The sequence below is a fragment of the Hippopotamus amphibius genome, chromosome 5 (assembly GCF_030028045.1).
Source record: "Hippopotamus amphibius kiboko isolate mHipAmp2 chromosome 5, mHipAmp2.hap2, whole genome shotgun sequence".
NCBI lineage: Eukaryota > Metazoa > Chordata > Mammalia > Artiodactyla > Hippopotamidae > Hippopotamus > Hippopotamus amphibius.
The window spans coordinates 65,989,606-66,008,189 of NC_080190.1; the positions used below are offsets into that span (position 1 = coordinate 65,989,606).

Genomic DNA, 18,584 nt, shown 5'->3' on the forward strand with positions numbered 1-18,584 from the left:
AAGCATCTGAGTATTTTTTAATATATCATCCAATTTCAAGTAGTCAATTTAAGGCTGTAAACTAATTACAATAGAACTTCCATTGGTTAAAATATTTTTGGAACATAATATTTTATCTTCAGTGTCAAACTTCTTATCTTTTTGAGGAGTACCTGATTTTTAAAAACAGCCAAATTGGGAGAATAATTTGGTTAATCAAGTGGATTGATTTTGAGGCTAAAACTAAAGCATGACAAATTTTCTGCTTTGGGATTTGTCTTATAGACCGCCTCTGAAATAGAAGTTCCAAAAACATTTTGAGTAATTGCACTGTGGAGGGAATGCAGAGCCTTTGGAGATGGTTGCTTTGAAGAAGGCCCTTCTCAGAGACACAAGTTCTACTCTATTTAAAACTGTTTCTTTTCTTTATAGAACATTTTTTCCACTCCAGCCTCTCAACATTTTATTATGAAAAATGTACTATGTTTATGAAAACAAACAAAAAACTTTAAAGAAATATACAGTGAACAATTATACACCCACCACCTGGATTCTACAGTTATTTTTCTGTATTTGCTCTTTCTCTTCATCCATCAGTCTGCCTTATTTTCTGATGCATTTTGTCAAAAGTCCGTTGACTTCAAAGATTCAGTACAATGAACAGTTTAACTTTGGAAGGACTAGGGCATGCTCGTTGAAGTAAGAGAATAAATGAACTCCTGTGACCATCTCACCTTCTCTGTGTTTTTCAGGGTGTGTTCCACATGGTGGTTGAAGTACCACGCTGGTCAAATGCAAAAATGGAGGTATGTCCATTTGCTAGTCAGATGTAGGATATTAGTTTTGATCTAGTTGCACCGCTTTGCTCAAGGGTTAAGCAACTAAAGTCCAAGGTTGTCCTCTTTCTAGTCCCACTGTATTTTCCAGCTGTATCTCCCATTGCCTGCCAGTCTTCCCTTTGTGCTCCAACGAAACTCAACCATTTACTATTTGCAAACATGCTACAGACTTTATTTCCCTACACCTTTGCTTCTGGCATTCCCAAAGCCTAGAACTACCTTTTTCTCTTCTCTCTTCCCTATAATTCCATCATTGACTTCTCCAGGTCGTTGACAGGCTTGCTTCAGTCACCCCAGCCGTAAATGATTTTGTTGGAATTTCTGTCACATTTTGTTAATTTATTTCTGATGATACCTAATAGATTTGGCTTTTTGTTATGGATATTTATAACATTTTCTATCACTTAATAATGTTTTTGACAGTAACAACACTTCACATGCAATAGACAGTCAAATATTTGAATAATTTTAAATGTTTTAAAGGGAAGCTGAAGTTAGGTATTTTCTCAAATGTTAGGATTTATTGCAGCTAATTTTAGTTTTTGCTTTCTGTAATTAGTATATGTTCTTTTTCCCTTCTTGATAGTTCCTGTATACCTCAGAATGTTTTCCAATTAAAGACAGATTATGGAGAAACTTTTCTTTCAAATTATAAAAGTGCTAGGGGTAAAAATATATCATTAAATTGGAACTAGTGCATTTCATAATTCATTTCCTTAAATCCCTACTTGAATAGTATTTCACATACAAATATACGATTTGAAATTTTTTATTTCAGATTGCTACAAAGGACCCTTTAAACCCAATTAAACAGGATGTGAAAAAAGGAAAACTCCGTTATGTTGCAAATTTGTTCCCATATAAAGGATATATCTGGAACTATGGTGCCATCCCTCAGGTATGTCTCTGTGCAATTGCTAGAGATGTACTTTTTAGCTTACGAAAATTTAACCTGCTACTGTTGGTAAAAAAGATTTCAACACCTTCAAAAAGTTTTTGCTGTAGTAGAGCATAAAGACATGAGGGGTAATTAACTTATTTTAATACTTCCATAAATAACTTATTTTCAAGATGAACTAAAAGGTAAATATTTACAGTGTTTAAATTTACATGTGAAAGCCTTTTTCTTCTATGAAATATTTATTTTTTTATATGGACTGGTTATAAACTAGACAAATTCTTTCTTTACAGAATGAGTGGCAGATCTTTTGTGAGAGGCCATGTAGACTAGTGCTTAAAAGCACTGATTTTTTGGCACCACACAGACAAGGGTGCAAATCCCAAGTCCATCACTTTCTAGCTAATCTAACTTGCCTCTGCTTCTGCCTCCCTGAGATGTTAATATTTCCTCCCGAGATATTCCTAATATGTAGCTCGTGTAGCTTTTTGAGGAATAAAGCACTTAGTACCTGGCACACCTAAGTTCTCACAGCTGTTGACTTCTGTCAGTATAGTCCTGATTCCTTCTTCTTTGTGCCAGGCTCTTCATGGTAAAGCCATAATGGGATTCTGTTTTCCCAAACAGTCAACCCTTTGAGGAGGGGGGATATCTGCATTGTTTACCAGTTTATCCCCAGCACAATACCAGCCTGTAGTAGGCTTTTATGTAACATTTGAATGAAGAATCACTAGAATCATGTCTACTGTGAGTAAGTAGTAACATATATTTAATTCTGGTTTGGCTAAGCTAATACTGTAGCACTTATGGTTTTTAAATGAAATATTCAATTTATTTTCTTCATGTTGAAAAATGGTTTGTTTTTTATTAACTATTAAGTCTATTAAGTGGAATCTACTCTGAAACAATCTCTAAGTTTCTGAAACAATCTATAAGTTACTAAAACATGGGTCAAACCCTTTAGTTTGCTAGGTAGTCACAAAGTTGTGTGCTTTAATTAAAGCACTTCACCTTGTGCTTCAACTGATTCACTATTTACCCTTGAAATATCATCCCTCTGGGAAAAAACATTGTTGAAATACTTACTCTTCTGTAGTTTGGATCTGGCTTTGTTGGGTCCTTTTCCCCTTTCACTTTTATCTCTCTGCCTGTACTCCAGCTGAGTAAGCAAACAAATCCAAGAAATATGTTCTGGATTGGGAGGGGTAAGAATCAAAACAACAGCTACACTTTAAAATGAACTTCCTGGCAAGCACAGGCCATCCCTTCTTCTGTGAGATGCTCTGCAAGGACTCTGTCTTGCAGTTTAGCAATTTAAAGCTTCAGCAAATCCTGATTAAACTTTTTATTCTTGGCTCCTGGTCAGCGATGACAGTTTTGCCATAAGACACATTTCCATCTTAATATTACCACCTACCTTTAACACAACATTGTAAATCAAATATACTTCAGTGAAATTTAAAGAAAAGGTGGGGTGGGGGGGGGGACTTCCATGGTGGCGCAGTGGTTAAGAACACACCTGCCGGACTTCCTAGGTGGCGCAGTGGTAAAGAATCCGCCTGCCAATGCAGGGGACACGGGTTCGAGCCCTGCCCTGGGAAGATCCCACATGCCATGGAGCAGCTAAGCCCGTGCACCACAACTATTGAGCCTGTGCTCTAGAGCCCATGAGCCACAACTGCTGAGCCCATGTGCCGCAACTATTGAAGCCCACGTGCCTAGGGCCTGTGCTCCACAACAAGAGAAGCCACTACAATGAGGTGCTTGCGCACCGCAATGAAGAGTAGCCCCCGCTCTCAGCAACTAGAGAAAGCCCGTGTGCAGCAATGAAGACCCAACGCAGCCAATAAATAAAAATAAATAAATAAATAAATAAATTTATTTAAAAAAAAAAAGAACCCTCCTGCCAATGCAGGGGACACATGTTCAAGCCCTGGTCCAGGAAGATCCTACGTGCCATGGAGCAACTAAGCCCATGCACCACAACTACTTAGCCTGTGCTCAGGAGCCCACGAGCCACAGCTATTGCGCCCACATACCACAACTACTGAAGCCCGCATGCCTAGAGCCCGTGCTCTGCAACAAGAGAAGCCACTGCACTGAGAAGTACGCGCACCACAACGAAGATTAGCCCCTGCTGACTGCAGCTAAAGAGAGCCCGCGTGCAGCAACGAAGACCCAATGCAGCCAATAAAATAAAAAAAAATTACCACCTACCTATCTCTGCTTTGGAGACTTATTTTAAAGGAAATCTAGTTAGTAGATGATAGTACTAAGAGTTCACCAAAGCAGTTTTTTTTTTTTTTTATAGTTGGGTTTTGTTTGTTTAAAATAGGATCATTATCAATTTTCAAGATTAAATTTAGTTTAGCATTATGTGCGTGATAGGAGCCTAGCATTTAATTAAGATTATTGTGTATAATTAAGGTTCCTAGATGTGAATAAAGCATTCTTTTTAATGAGAATAAATAGCTGAAGATTCATATTTTTGCAGGCACATCATGGGATGTTATCCTTTAATGCTAACATGATCCACTTTGTCATTAGCATGTATAGGAATGATATACTCTAAGTCTTTTTTTTCTTTAGACTTGGGAAGACCCAGGACACAATGACAAACACACTGGCTGTTGTGGTGACAATGACCCAATTGATGTGTGTGAAATTGGAAGCAAGGTAATGGAATCTGAGATATTTTTCTTTAGTGTTGAGATGATATCAATGAAATGTACAATATTTTTAAAGTTCATGCCTTTAAAAATTTTGTAAATAAAATATATGAATATTAGTGAAGTAATGATGTCTCTTTGGGTGATGAAAGCTTCCATTCCATTCTGAGCATTTGTACATTATAATTTGTACATTGAAACCTAGCCTAGAAAAAAATGTGTATTGTATGCCTGTGTATGGAAGAACTGGACATGTTCTGCATTGATTTAGAAGGCAGATGAGTAGTCAATAGATGAAGGCTACCAAGAGACAAGGCAAACGTTGCCTAAGGATTTGGAGTGACCAGTGAATTGGCTCAAGCCAAGTAACCTCATGAGTTGGAGATTTATGGTAGGGATTCCTCTATCAAGTAGGATTGCTCTAAGATTCTGACTATAGTTGTTTTCTTTATGATCTTTCCCAGGCTCAAGAAAATAGTAAGCAACTGAAAAGAAAGTTGTCATTCAGTTGCTTAAGTCATCAAGTTCAGGCATGTTGTACGACTTGCCTAACTCAGTGACTTCTATAAAATAAAAGGTAAAGAAAGTACATTGAAATAGGTATTTGAAACAAATTATTCTTTGGCACAATCAACGACAGTTTAAAAAACATTAATTACCGTCAACTCTGAGAGAACTAATGGACACTTAGTTATTTAGCTTTTTAAAAGCTGCATAAAGGAACAATCTTAAGTTTGCAGAAATTTGGCATCTTCCTCATTTCCTATTATCCACCAAGTAAAACTTTTCCAAAGTTTCATTCTGTAGTATCGACCTGGCTGTGGTTTTTGACTTTCAGGTTTGTGCAAGAGGGGAAATAATCAGGGTGAAAGTTCTGGGCATATTAGCTATGATCGATGAAGGGGAAACCGACTGGAAAGTCATTGCCATTAACGTGGATGACCCTGATGCAGCCAATTATAATGGTAAGAAACTGTGTAGGTTCTGAAGTCTTTATACCTAAATCTTACACAGCACCAGACTTAACCTGTAATAACAGAGTCGTAAGCCCACGCCTTCAAGCTGTGAAAGAATGGAGGAGCGAAACATTTGACAAAGCAGTTATTTCTACTACTGAACTTCTGTGGTTAACTGCATAAACTTTCTCTTTCATTCCAGGAAGGAAAAAATCTGCTGGCTTGTATTTCCTGTTTTCTATTTTCCTTCCCCACATGCTAACACTTAGTTACTCTATTTATTTCTAAAACTTTAAAAATTGAGATATAATCCACACACCATAACATTTCACCATTTTAAAGTGTACAGTTCTATGGTTTTTGATACATACACTAGGCTGGTAACCACCACAACTATCTAATTCTAGAAAATTTTCACCACTCCTACAGGAAACCCCATATCCATTAGCAGTCACTGCCTATCCGCACCTCCCTCAGTCCAGGCACCTACCAGTCAATTGTCTGTCTTTATGGATTTGCCTATTTTGAGCATTTCACATAAATGGGGTCACGTGATACCTTGCTTCTTTCATTTAGCATACTGGTTTCAAGGTTCGTCCATGTTGTAATGTGTATTAGTACTTCATTCGCTTTTTTGTTTTGGCGGTAAAATTAACATAACCATTTTAACTATTTTAAAGTGTACAATTCACTGGCATTTAGTACATTCACAGTGTTGTGCAACCATCACCACTTATCTCATTGCAGAAGATTTACATCACCCCAGAGAGAAACTCTGTACTTTTTAAGTAGTCACTCCCTGTTCCCTCTTCCTCCCAGGCACAACCACTAATCTGCTTTCTGTCTCTATGAATTTGCCTATTCTGGATATTTCATATCCATGGAATTGTAAAATATGTGGCTTTTTGTGTGTCTGGTTTCTTTTACTTAGCATAAGGTTTTCTAGGTTCATCCACATTGTAGCATGTGTCAATACTCTTTTTTTTTTTTGATAATAATAATAGTCATTTATTTGTTTGGGACAATGATATTCATATGATGTCTATCAGTTTAGAAACAATTTTCTCTATAGGTTGATTAGACACCTTTTGGTCCTGAGAACAAAGAATGTCCACAAAGGGTAGTTTTCCCTAATGTTTTTTTTTTTTATGTTTTGTTATTATTTTAATAACTCTATAAGAAAAAAATACTATTTTTGATCACAAGGCTTAAAGTAGTCATTTTTTTAATGGCTGAGTTATATTCTGTTGTATGGATATATATCACATTTTGTTTATCCATTCATCTGTTGATGGACATCTGGATTGTTTTTGTCTGTTAGGAATAATGCTGCTGCTGTGAACATTCCTGTACAAATTATTGTGTGGACATGTGTTTTTAATCCTCTTGGGTGTATATACCTAGGAGTGGAGTTCCTGAGTCATATGGTAACCCTTAAGTTTAGCCTCTTGAGGAATTGCCAGAGTTTTTTCCAAAGCGGCTGCACCATCTTGCAGTCCTGCCAGCAGTGCATAAGGATTCCAGTTTTTCTACTTCCTTGCCAGCACTAGTTGGTATTTATCTTTTTAAATTATAACCATTCTACTGGGGGTGTGTCTTTTTATTTTTGAGTTATAAGAGTACTTATATGTTTGGGATACTAGACCTTTATCAGATATATGATTTGTCTGTATTTTCTTCCATTTTGTGGATTTGTCCTTTCATTTTCTTAACAGCGTCCTTTGAAGCACTCATATTTTTCATTTTGATGTAGTCTATTTCTTTATTGCTTGTGCTTTTGGTATCATTATCTAAGAAACCATTGCCTAATCCAAGGTCACAAAGATTTAGTTACATTTCCTTTAAGAATTTTATCAATTTAGCTCTTATATCATTCCTTTCTGCTGTTATTTTTATCTTACAGAGTATGATGTCATATATATGTAAACTCATTTGTAAAGGACTGAACACCAACCCTTTAACAGTACAATGGGAAAAAAGATGAAAAGAGACTTTTTGTTTCAGATACTTCTCTATTGTTTAAATTTTGTACAATGAGAATGCATTCCTACATATAGCTCTAATTCTGTTGATCAGTGTGTCCATTTTCACATGTGCTATTTACATAAGAGTGCACACGCTAACTAGAGTGCTTTGGCCACAGTTAATGAAGCCACGCCATCATTACATCAGCACCATTTTCTGGGTGTCATTTCCCTGCAGTAGAAGTTATTAGGACCCTAAAACTTTCTCTGGGTGGCTGGCCCCATGGTGCAAGCAGTATGCAGCTTTCCTTAAATGTCATAACTGGAAGAGTGTTAGGTGGAGAGAACTCTTAACAAGCCACAACTTTGGGAGGGATACACATAGAGACATGGAAGAGGATGGCTTGCCCACTAAAGCAACCGGGTTGGCCATGTAGCTCCTCTTTGTTATTGCGGGGCCCATGACAGCCAGTCGCCCTCCTGCCTCAGTTGTGGGCATCAGGAAAGTGAGCATTTTATGCTTATGGACGTGGGCTGGTTAGAGGCTGAACCCAAGGAACAGTACAGAATTGGTGCTATCTTTGGTGGGATTTTTTTTTTTTTTTTTAAATTCTGAAATTCAGTGACTTTTGGGGGGCCTAGCTTTATATTTTAATCCTGGGATTTTTTTTTTTTTTTTTTTTTTTGGCCACGTGGCTTGTGGGTTCTTAGATCCCTGACCACGATTGAACCCTGGCTCTCGGCAGTGAAAGCATGGAGTCCTAACCACTGCACTGCCAGGGAATTCTGTCTTTGGTAGGATCTTTTTTTTTTTTTTTGATGCAGGCCTTTTTTTTTTTTTTTTAATTTATTGGCTGTTTTGGGTCTTTGTTGCTGCCCACGGGCTTTCTTTAGTTGCTGTGAGTGGGGACTACTCTTCATTGTGGTGTGCGGGCTCCTCATTGTGGTGGCTTCTCTTGTTGTGGAGCACGAGCTCTAGGCACATGGGCTCAGTAGTTGTGGTGCACAGGCTTAGTTGCTCCACGGTATGTGGGATTTTCCCAGAGCAGGGATCAAACCCGTGTCCCCTGCATTGGCAGGTGGATTCTTAACCACTGTGCCACCTAGGAAACCCCGTCTTTGGTAGGATCTTGATGTGGCATCAGGAGGCTGTTCAGGTAGTTCTACAGACCACTGGCTTGTCTATGCATATATAACATACAACTGGAGGAACAAAAACTGAGTTCTTGTTTCCTACTTTTTTTCTCTGGGTCTGGTGTCAGAGTTCCCTAGTCTGGATCCAGCATACCTTTCAATATCTGGTTCACAATCAGTGAGTTAATCAGCTCTTATATTTTTCCTTGCTGTGATATAATACAAAAATATATTCGATTTTTGTCTCCAGTTCCAGGCAAAGAACTCCTAAAACCCTTAGAATTTCCTGAGTGATGAATGTCTTTTTTATTCATAATGAACCCCTTTCATCACACCTGCATTTATGCTAATAAAGTGACTAGGGTGGGGCCCCTAGCTAGCCTCAGACCACTTCAGTCAACAGAAAAACTAAATGATTAGAGGGTGGGAACTTCCAGCCCCAACCACTGACCTCTGGAATTGGGAGGAGAGGCTCCATAAAAGGTCTGGAATCATGAGATGTGGCGCTCTTCTGAGTTGGTGAGCACATTGAAGTGCTGGGAGGGTGGCATGCCCATCTCCCCCTGCCCCCCCGCCCAGAGGGTACAAAAACTATGCACCCCCCATACTGTGCCTATGCACCTCTTCCATTGGACTGTTCCTGAGTTGTATCCTTTATACTAAACTAGTAAACACAGCACAGTGTTCTCTTGAGTTTTGTGAGTCTTTCTAGCAAATTATCAAACCTGAGGAGAGTCATAGGAAACTCTGAGTTATAGCAGTCAGTCAAAAGTATGGGTGGCCTGGGAATTGCGACCAGTGTCTGAGTGGGATCAGTCTTGTGGAACTGAGCCCCCTAACTGTGGGACCTGATGCTAACTCCAATTAGATAGTGTCATTATTGAATTGAATTGAATTGTCAGACACCCAGTTGGTGTTCCTAAAGAATAGAACTGGATGGAAAATTTGTTGGAAGACACCCTACACTTGCATTTTGGATTTTCAAACTATTTCTTTATCAGGTGATACATTTTATGTGAATTATAAGTTTCTTGAAATTTATCAGTGTTTGAACATTTCCCAGTTCACTTTGTAAATTTTTCATACTTTTAATGGTACTCTGATAATAAAATGCATGATATTCTTTAACTAGGTAGATTATAAATTGGACTTAAGCAAAGTTATTTTATAGAAATGTAAATAAGCTGAATGTTGTTGAATGTATTCCTCCTTCCAATTGCAATTTTCCTGATGAATTTTTTTTTTTTTTTTTGCACTTGTATCTTCTATTTGTTTGCATGGAGAAGTGGTTCGGTCATTTAAACTTGAGTTTGATGACACTGAGGCTAGGCATTGTTAATGGCTGTACAGAAACTTAAAAAAATTTTTTTACACAGGACACTTTTTTTGTTGGCCAGAGCTAAAGTATTGTGATTCTGAATGCCTCTACTATAGAGTGAGAAAAGCCTATTCACATTTAATAAGTAACCTAACAATGAATATGTGTAATGCATTTTTCTTGTCTTTTAGTATGTAATTGGGGTGTGATCCTCGAATACAGCTTCAATCTGTCTTTTAGTGTCTTCTATCCTTCTCTTAGAAATTACACACACACACACATTTGGGACTTCCCTGGCGGTCCAATGGCTAAGACTCTGCACTTCTACTGCAGGGGGGACGGGTTTGATCCCTAGTTGAGAAATGAAGATCCACAAGCCCTGCAGCATGGCCAAAAAAAAAGAAAAAGGAAGAAAGAAATTATATACACTTGCCAAACTACTCTCTCCCGTAGCCCCATTCACTTCTTCCTTCTCTTATCTAACAACAGTTACTGTGGTACTGATTGTTCTCTTAATATACTTAACGTCAGAGCTATTCTAAGACACTAGATAATTTCCTTTTAACGTGTGTATGTCTCCTGTCAACAAGTTGTTAGCTCTAACATTATCTTGAACTTTTTTGATAATCTATCCCGTAGCTCTTTCAGAGTAAGTACTTGATATTTTTATTGAATGCATAAATAATTATGTCTACAACTTGCAGTCTGAGAAGAGAATCTTATTCTCTTCTTAGATATTAATGACGTCAAGCGGCTGAAACCTGGCTACCTGGAAGCTACTGTGGACTGGTTTAGAAGGTACAAAGTTCCTGATGGAAAACCCGAGAACCAGTTTGCTTTCAATGCAGAATTTAAAGATAAGGTATGCATCACTCTGAAGTGTAGCTTTAGGCCTATTTGTATTAAGGCTTATAATTTCACCATATTGTTATCATCTAAAGACTATATGATCATAAAACAGATGTCTAAAGACACAGGACAGGCTTGATATTGATTTATTCATTTAAATGTTTTCTTCCATTTTTGATACGAGGAAGTGATTCAAAAGAAACAAAGATATCAGGCTTTGGGAAAATGTTGATAATAAGAAAATAACATGTTTCTATTCTAATGCATACCTCTTTAAATTATAGGACTTTGCAGTTGATATTATTAAAAGCACTCATGACTATTGGAGAGCATTAGTGACTAAGGAAACTGATGGAAAAGGAATCAGTTGGTAAGCATTAACTCTTTTCTGCATGTTTAACACACAAAGCAGACTAGCTTACTCCAGAGGTTTTAATTACCTTAACATACTGTACTATTACATTCACTTAGGAAAGAGATAACTGGTTTTGTCAGTGCTTAAATCAGTAAGAAGTGTAGACGGAAAGAAAAACCACCTGTGTGAAGGTTGTGAGATAAGTTTTATTCGAGGACTATAGCCCGGGAGACAGCCTCTCAGCTCTGAGGAACTGCTCCAGAGACATAAGGGAGGAGCCAAGAGGTATATGAACTTTTTTTGCTGGGAAAACATGTAGTCAATCATAAAAAGATTATTGCTAATCATAAAGAAGAGACATCTCAAGTTAATGATTTTAGTGCTTTTCTATGTATGGGAAGAGGCAAGAATCTGGGGTCATTTGAAATTTTTCCTTAGAAATACATTTTAACTATCTAGGGCCAGGATCCCCAAATATTTCCTGTTTTTCTCCATCCTGAATTCCCCTCAAGGCGCACTGTCAGTGGGTGACTGTAGTGGCTAATGGCTTGCTCCTTGTAGAACTGGAATGGCAGGCAACATTTTTTCTCTTTACAGAATGTAGTTATATAAACAGCTGAAAAATGCCACAAGATACTCTGAATAAGTACAAACTGAAACTATAAAGGGGACAGGGAGATCAGAGCTGTGTAAGGATAATTGGGAAAAACTGCCTAGCGTCAGGGTGCTCAGAATGGGATGGGTATAATCAGGTTGAATGCAAGGGTTGGTATTCTCTGATGTAAATATGTAAGATTCATCACAACTAAACCATGCACCCTGAATTAACTACTACTAACAATAATAGCTAGTACTGATTGAGCGTTAATATTTGCGAAGCATGCAACAGAGATGCAGGGAGATTAAACGTAACCAAAGTCATACCACAGTAAGTGTTTTAGAGTTAGGACTCACATCCAAGTCTGTCTGGCCCCAGCTTATTTTTAGTATAATATACTTCCTCTTTTAAACATTATAAGAGAATGCCCACCATTACCACTTAACTAGTGTTGTTCTGGAAATACTAGTTGATGAAGTAAATAAGAAAGAACTAAGATGCAGGAATATTGGAAAAGCAAATTGTTGCAGGTGATATGATTGTGTACCCAGAAAACCCTAGAAGAAAAAACTCAGCAAGGTGAATGATTACAAAATGAGTACATGTGTACATTGCTAGCTTTTTGTATAAACTGTAACAGAAACTATAATGGAGGAAAAGATCCCATGTAGAATAGTATTATTTAAAAAAAGGTATAAATAAGAAATCTGAAGGACTCAGAAGAAGAAAATTGTAAGACTCTTTGAGAAATATAAGTGATGTTAAATTGAAAGGTATAATATATTCATGAACAACATTCAGTTTCACCTAGAAGAAATTTACATGTCAGAATAGCAAGGGAAATTCTGGAAAAAATAAAGGTAGTGGTGGTGAGGAACAGTGTTAATTATTATGGTATTGTTTAGTAGTATTGATTTACTAAGAATTTGGTACTGAAGAAGAAAGTCAAATTATTCAGTTCCGTTAGAGTTTGATAGACCTAAAGTAGACCTAAAGATGTATGGGAATTCAGTTTATAATAAAGAAGGTATTTTAAATGAGTGGTTTGGACCAACTGCCTGTTTAGGAAGAAAATAAGACTAGATATCTTGCTCCTTACCTTCCTTACGCCAGATGTGCACACTGGCAACCACCCTCATGCTGTGGCTGTTTCATTTTTGAAAGGTGCTGTAACCAGGCAGGTGCTCCACGAGTACCTTGTGCAAGCAGCCCAGCACTAGTGTTCTTACCTCCAACTACTTTATAGCCACATGTTAATTGGGTGCTGGCTGCCAGCATTTGAGTTTGAAACCCTTATCTTATATCAGTACTTAATTCCAGACAGATAAATTGTATGTGAGAAAATTCTAGAAAAAGTATAGGTGAATTTATTCATTAGCTTGTCGTAGGGAAGATCTTTCCAAACAGAAGACAAACTCAAAATCCATAAAAGAAAGATTTACTTATTATGTTTTTTATGTATCAGGAGACAGTTTTTCCCAGTTTTTTCTTAAACACCACATGACAAAGGGCTAAATTCCTTAATTTATTCAAATTGATGAAAGAATACTAATTCAATAGAGGGAGAGAAAAAGATAAAAAAAGTAAGTTTACATATAAGAAAGATGTAGTCTCACTCTATAATTTAAAATGCAGCTCAGAAAAAGTGTTATCCCCCAATAGATTTGCAAAATTTTTAAAAATTAAATGATAGCCCAGGATGGCAAGAAAAAAAAATACACACACACACACAAATATACATATAGTTGGTGAGAGTTTAAATGGGTACAACCTTTGTGAAGGGCAATTTGACGATATTCAGTCCCCAAATTTTAAATGCGTATATTTCTTCGTAGAACCACTGCTAGGAATGTATCCTATAGATATAGTCCCCAAAGATTTACATATCGGGGTTTTCATTGCAGCGTCATTTATAATCGCAAAATGTTAGAAACAATCAAAATGTAATGGTTAAGCATATCCATACAATAGACCAGCATATGGCACAGTAAAAAAAAATTCTCTGTATATTGATATGGAATGATGTCCAAAATATATTGAGAAAAGCATAGTAATATATTTAGTATGATCCCATTAATGCAGGGTAAGATACACATACACACCCCAGCATCTGTTTATATTTTAAATTTGTTTTCTGGAGAGAAACAAGAACTATAAATAATGATTGCTTTTGGAGACAACTATTTGGAGAGGAGAGGAAGAAAGGCTTTCATTTTGTGACTTTCTGAATTTTCTAACTGTATATGTGTATTACTTTTTTTTTAAATGTCAAGTTATCTGGGCAGTAAGATTTTTTTCCTGATTATGAGAAAACCCTAATGTAAAATTAATTCAAAGGAATCTTCTATAAGTCAGGAGAATGTCCTGTAAAATGAAAACATTTCTCTCCACAAACATAAGGAAAACTGGGCACACTTACACATTTGTGTGAAAATGTATAATCTTGAGATTTTGCTTTTAATAACTTCTCTATTTTGTGGTGTCCTATTATTTCTAATGCATGTTAAGTAGCAGGTAACTGAACATATTTCTTTTTTGTTTTAATAGAATATATCTGATCATACCCATGTTATAATAATATACAATAATTTAATACATAGGAAATGTTGAACAATAGTTAACCAAAAAAAATTTTTTTAAGCTCTTTATTGGAATCTAATTGCTTTACACTCTTGTACCAGCTTATGAGGTACACCAAAGTGAATCTGCTGTATTTATACACATATCCCCATATCCCCTCCCTCCCGTGACTCCCTCCCACCCTCCCTGTCCTGGCCCTCCAAGGCATCACCCATCATCGAGTTGATCTCCCTTTGTTATACAGCAACTTCCCGCTAGCTATCTATTTTACAGTTGGTAATATATATATGTCTGTGCTACTCTCTCACTTCATCCCAGCTTCCCCTTTGCCCCCCGCCACCCCAACCCCATGTCCTCCAGTCCATTCTCTGCATCTCCATCCTTATTCTTGCCCTGTCACTGGGTTCTTCAGTACCATTTTTTTTTTTTTTTTTAAGATTCCGTATATATGAGTTAGCATACAATATTTGTTTTTCTGGCTTACTTCACTCTGTATGACAGACTCTAGGTCTATCCACCTCATTACATATAGCTCCATTTCATTCCTTTTTATGGCTAATATTCCATTGTATATATATGCCACATCTTCTTTATCCATTCATTTGTTGATGGGCATTTCGGTTGCTTCCATGTCCTGGCTATTGTAAACAGTGCTGCAATGAACATTACGGTACATGTTTCTTTTTGGATTATGGTTTTCTCTGGGTATATGCCCAGGAGTGGGATGACTGGATCATATGGTAGTTCTATTTTTAGTTTTTTAAGGAACCTCCATACTGTTTTCTATAGTGGCTGTACCAATTTACATTCCCACCAACAGTGCAGGAGAGTTCCCTTTTCTCCACACCCTCTCCAACATTTATTGTTTCTAGATGTTTTGATGATGGCCGTTCTGACCGGTGTGAGGTGATACCTCATTGTGGCTTTGACTTACATTTCTCTAATGATTAGTGATACTGAGCATCTTTTCATGTGTTTGTTGGTCAGCAGTATGTCGTCTTTGGAGAAATGTCTATTTAGGTCTTCCGCCCATTACCAAAAAAGTTTTTAAAAAATCACTTTAATCACAGTTTTTCTATAGATACTCTTATTAATATTTAGAGTTTCTCCTTTTTACAGTCCTTTGTATGCGAGTATAATATTTTTAAAAATAATTAGGATCACGTTGTATATACTATTTGTTTTATGGTTTAAAAAAGTTAACAGTATAAGCACTTCTCGTGTCATTAAGAATATAATATTTTTATAATATATAACATTCCATCTGTATAATAGTCCATCTCATGGATAAATCATTTTTAATCATTCCTATTGGATATTTTGGTTATTTCTAGCTTTTCACTCTTACCAATAGTGAAATCAGGTATGTTGAACATCTTTGTACATCATTGGTTTAAATCTCTGAGTTCCAAGAGGTAGAATTTATCTGTCAAAGTGTATGTGCTTTTAAAAAGGTTTTGGACACAGTTTTTTGTTGTTGTTTTTTTTTAAATTTTTTTTCTCTTTTTTTATTTTATTGTGGACACATTTTACCAGATTATTTTTCAGGAATATTGAACCAGGTGTTACTCCTGCCAGGAGTGTCTGTCTTAGACTGACAGAAACCAGGTTTTTTTGTTTTTGTTTTTTTTATTTTATCTAATTAGGAAAGATACAGTTCTTGTTTTAATTTGCATCTTAGTTCTTTCAGTGAGAATTACAAAGCATTCAATCACAGATTTTAAAATCTGAACTTGTTAAACAATTTGAGTAAAATAGACCACAAGAATAGCTGTATATAAAATAATATTTAATGTAGGTGAGAAAGTTTCAACTAAGCCACACTTGAATCTCATCTGGCCTGCCACCTTCAACTTGTTATTTTTAACAAGGGAGAGTTTTCAAGAGAGAAGTTTTTGTTACTGTGACGCATGACCGCTTTCCTTTGTTCAACAGCATGAATACCACAGTGTCTGAGAGCCCCTTCCAGTGTGATCCTGATGCTGCCAGAGCCATTGTGGAGGCTGTAAGTAAAGGTTTCCTTGAAAAAGAACACACCTGGTGGCCAACAATATGGTGTTGAATGGGGAGGGAAAGTACATTCAATCAATATTTGAGGATGTCCTGTACACATATTACAATGTGATATCTTGAAATTACAAACCATAGACACAAGTAGACATTTGACTGAGGGGAGGTCCTAGCCAACCCTAAACTGGGCAGATAGCAAAGTAGGACAATTTATAAAAAGCAAAATGACTCCAGAATGTTCTAAGTAACCCAAGTGCCCTGGGTTCTTATCATAAGCCATTTTTCACAAAAGTACCAATGGAAGCTTAATTTGACTTGGTCATAGCAAGGACTGAGAAAGTTATCAAATTTCAAGTACCATTCAAGATTCATTTCAGGAATTGTTTATAGTCCTAGAGGAGAATTTCATGTGAGGAAGTAAACTGTCCGTCAAAGAAATAATTTTGTTTTTGTACTGTTTTTAATGATCTGATTTGTCTTAACCTAAAAACTGAAGATTGTCTAAGATTATTCTCATTTACAATATTAAATAAGGAAAACAAAAGAAAATGAAGTCTGATTTTACTGCCTTATAAATAGGGTAGTACCAGGGAAAAGGACAATTTAATAATGAAACCAACACATTTAGGTTTATTCTTATTTATATCTGAATTTTGACAAAGTTGAGATGAATAAGATAAATTGGAAGGGAAAAGCCATTGATTAACAATCATAACTTTTCAAATGAGAACATTCTGCCTCCATTTTATATATGTATGTGTATATATAAAATCTTTACATATACATGTTGGTTTTTTAATTCTTTATTTCAAAAAGCAATTTTTTATTGTATAGTTGCTTTACAATGTTGTGTTAGATTCTGCTGTAACAAATTTATTTTTATTGTTTATTCTCCTGTGTGTCATTAAAAGCCAAGAGGTTTGAATTTGTTAGCATTTCTTAGCAGTAAACCAAGCTTTGCATTCTTCCCATTGATTATAAATTATTTTTAGAACCTAAAAATTGGGAGAGTTGTCTTCTGTTTAGATTCCTTTTAATTTTTATATCAGTATACTTTTTTAGCTTATTCTTTTTCTGGGATTAGACTAATACATTTTAATATTTTATTTTAGTTACCACCACTATGTGAATCTGCCTGCACAATACCAACAGATGGTAAGATCTATAATCTAGTAAAATTACATTAAACTTTATGCATGTGTGTGGGAAAATATCTATCTATAGATGCATCTTACATACCATATACATATAGAGAAAGAGAAGGACAGGGAGAAGAAGCATTGTTAGAGTTCTTTAGCATATGTGGGAAGAAAGATGGCTGCACGTACCACCTTTAGTGCCACCCCCTGTGACAGCAGTTTCTAAACCACGACCCACTGTTCTCTGAGTTCCTGGTAGATGTCTCGTGGAGGTTGGAGCAGGCTGGGCTGTTTCCCAATCTGGCCACAGGCTGCTTCACCCAGAAAACAGTTCTCTCCACCTTTAGATGTTAGAATTCTCTGTAAGGTTCTTTTGGGGAGAATTGCATGTCTATAGGATCAGCATCAAGAGTAAGGAAGCCCAGGGGAGAGTCAAGGGAGGGAGGGAATACGGGGATATGTGTATAAAAACAGATGATTGAACTTGGTGTACCCCCCCAAAAATCAAAGAAATAAAAAAAATAAAAATTAAAAAAAAAAAAAAATGAGTAAGGAAGCCCAAAAGAAAACACTGATAAATTACCTGTGTTTGCTGTCGTGAAGCCTTGCGTGTATGTAGGTTTGTTTAATGTAATAGGAGGATACATTAAAGCAAACATATTATTCATTGTTATATGTTGGGTGTAATTTTGATTCCTAACAGGGATTCTGATTTTTTCTTTTTTCTGACTACAGTGGATAAGTGGTTCCATCACCAGAAAAACTAAGGAAATTTCGCTGGAATACAAGCTGATATTGCTGCATCCTATTTGTCTAAAAACATTAGATGCAAAAGTAGTAGCTTTTCCAAGCTTTAAATTTATAGCACTAATCAATCAAATTCTGCTGTGACCAATCCAATATATCCACACTTATCCATCTAAAGGCATCTTTCATATCAACTAAGATAACATTTGGTTCCTGCTTAAATATCGAGACGGTTGTAGTTTGGAAGTCATCTGTGAATAAATGTCCAAGATAAGTACATATTGGATATGTATGTTTGCCATGTGTTAGAAAATAAAATTATTTTGTTGAAACTTGGTTTATGGTATTTTTATTTTAATCTGAAGCGTAACACTACCAAGCAGGCTTGGGTGCTGTTTGGTATTTGTTTTCTGTGAATGATCTTAATTCACCTTTATTTATTAGACTAAAACTGACTTTATTTGCAGGCACCTGAAAATGAAATCCCTTATATTTACAGTAGTCTTGATATTATGCTTTTACCTAATACCTATCCCATTGTGAGCCATC

At 36.3% G+C, this 18,584-nt stretch overlaps 1 protein-coding gene across 1 annotated transcript in view; it reads left to right on the forward strand.

Annotated features, from left to right (window-relative positions):
* The window catches only part of PPA1 (inorganic pyrophosphatase 1), a 31,088-nt gene extending 12,721 nt beyond the window's left edge, over positions 1 to 18,367 (forward strand). Inside the window, exons 3-11 of the mRNA XM_057737287.1 lie at positions 732 to 785; positions 1,597 to 1,716; positions 4,306 to 4,392; positions 5,224 to 5,350; positions 10,492 to 10,619; positions 10,891 to 10,976; positions 16,075 to 16,144; positions 17,262 to 17,304; positions 18,024 to 18,367. Coding sequence (XP_057593270.1) covers positions 732 to 785; positions 1,597 to 1,716; positions 4,306 to 4,392; positions 5,224 to 5,350; positions 10,492 to 10,619; positions 10,891 to 10,976; positions 16,075 to 16,144; positions 17,262 to 17,304; positions 18,024 to 18,055 — 747 coding nt within the window. The 3' untranslated portion in view covers positions 18,056 to 18,367. The remainder of the gene's footprint in view (positions 1 to 731; positions 786 to 1,596; positions 1,717 to 4,305; positions 4,393 to 5,223; positions 5,351 to 10,491; positions 10,620 to 10,890; positions 10,977 to 16,074; positions 16,145 to 17,261; positions 17,305 to 18,023) is intronic.
* Positions 18,368 to 18,584: the final 217 nt, after the last annotated feature.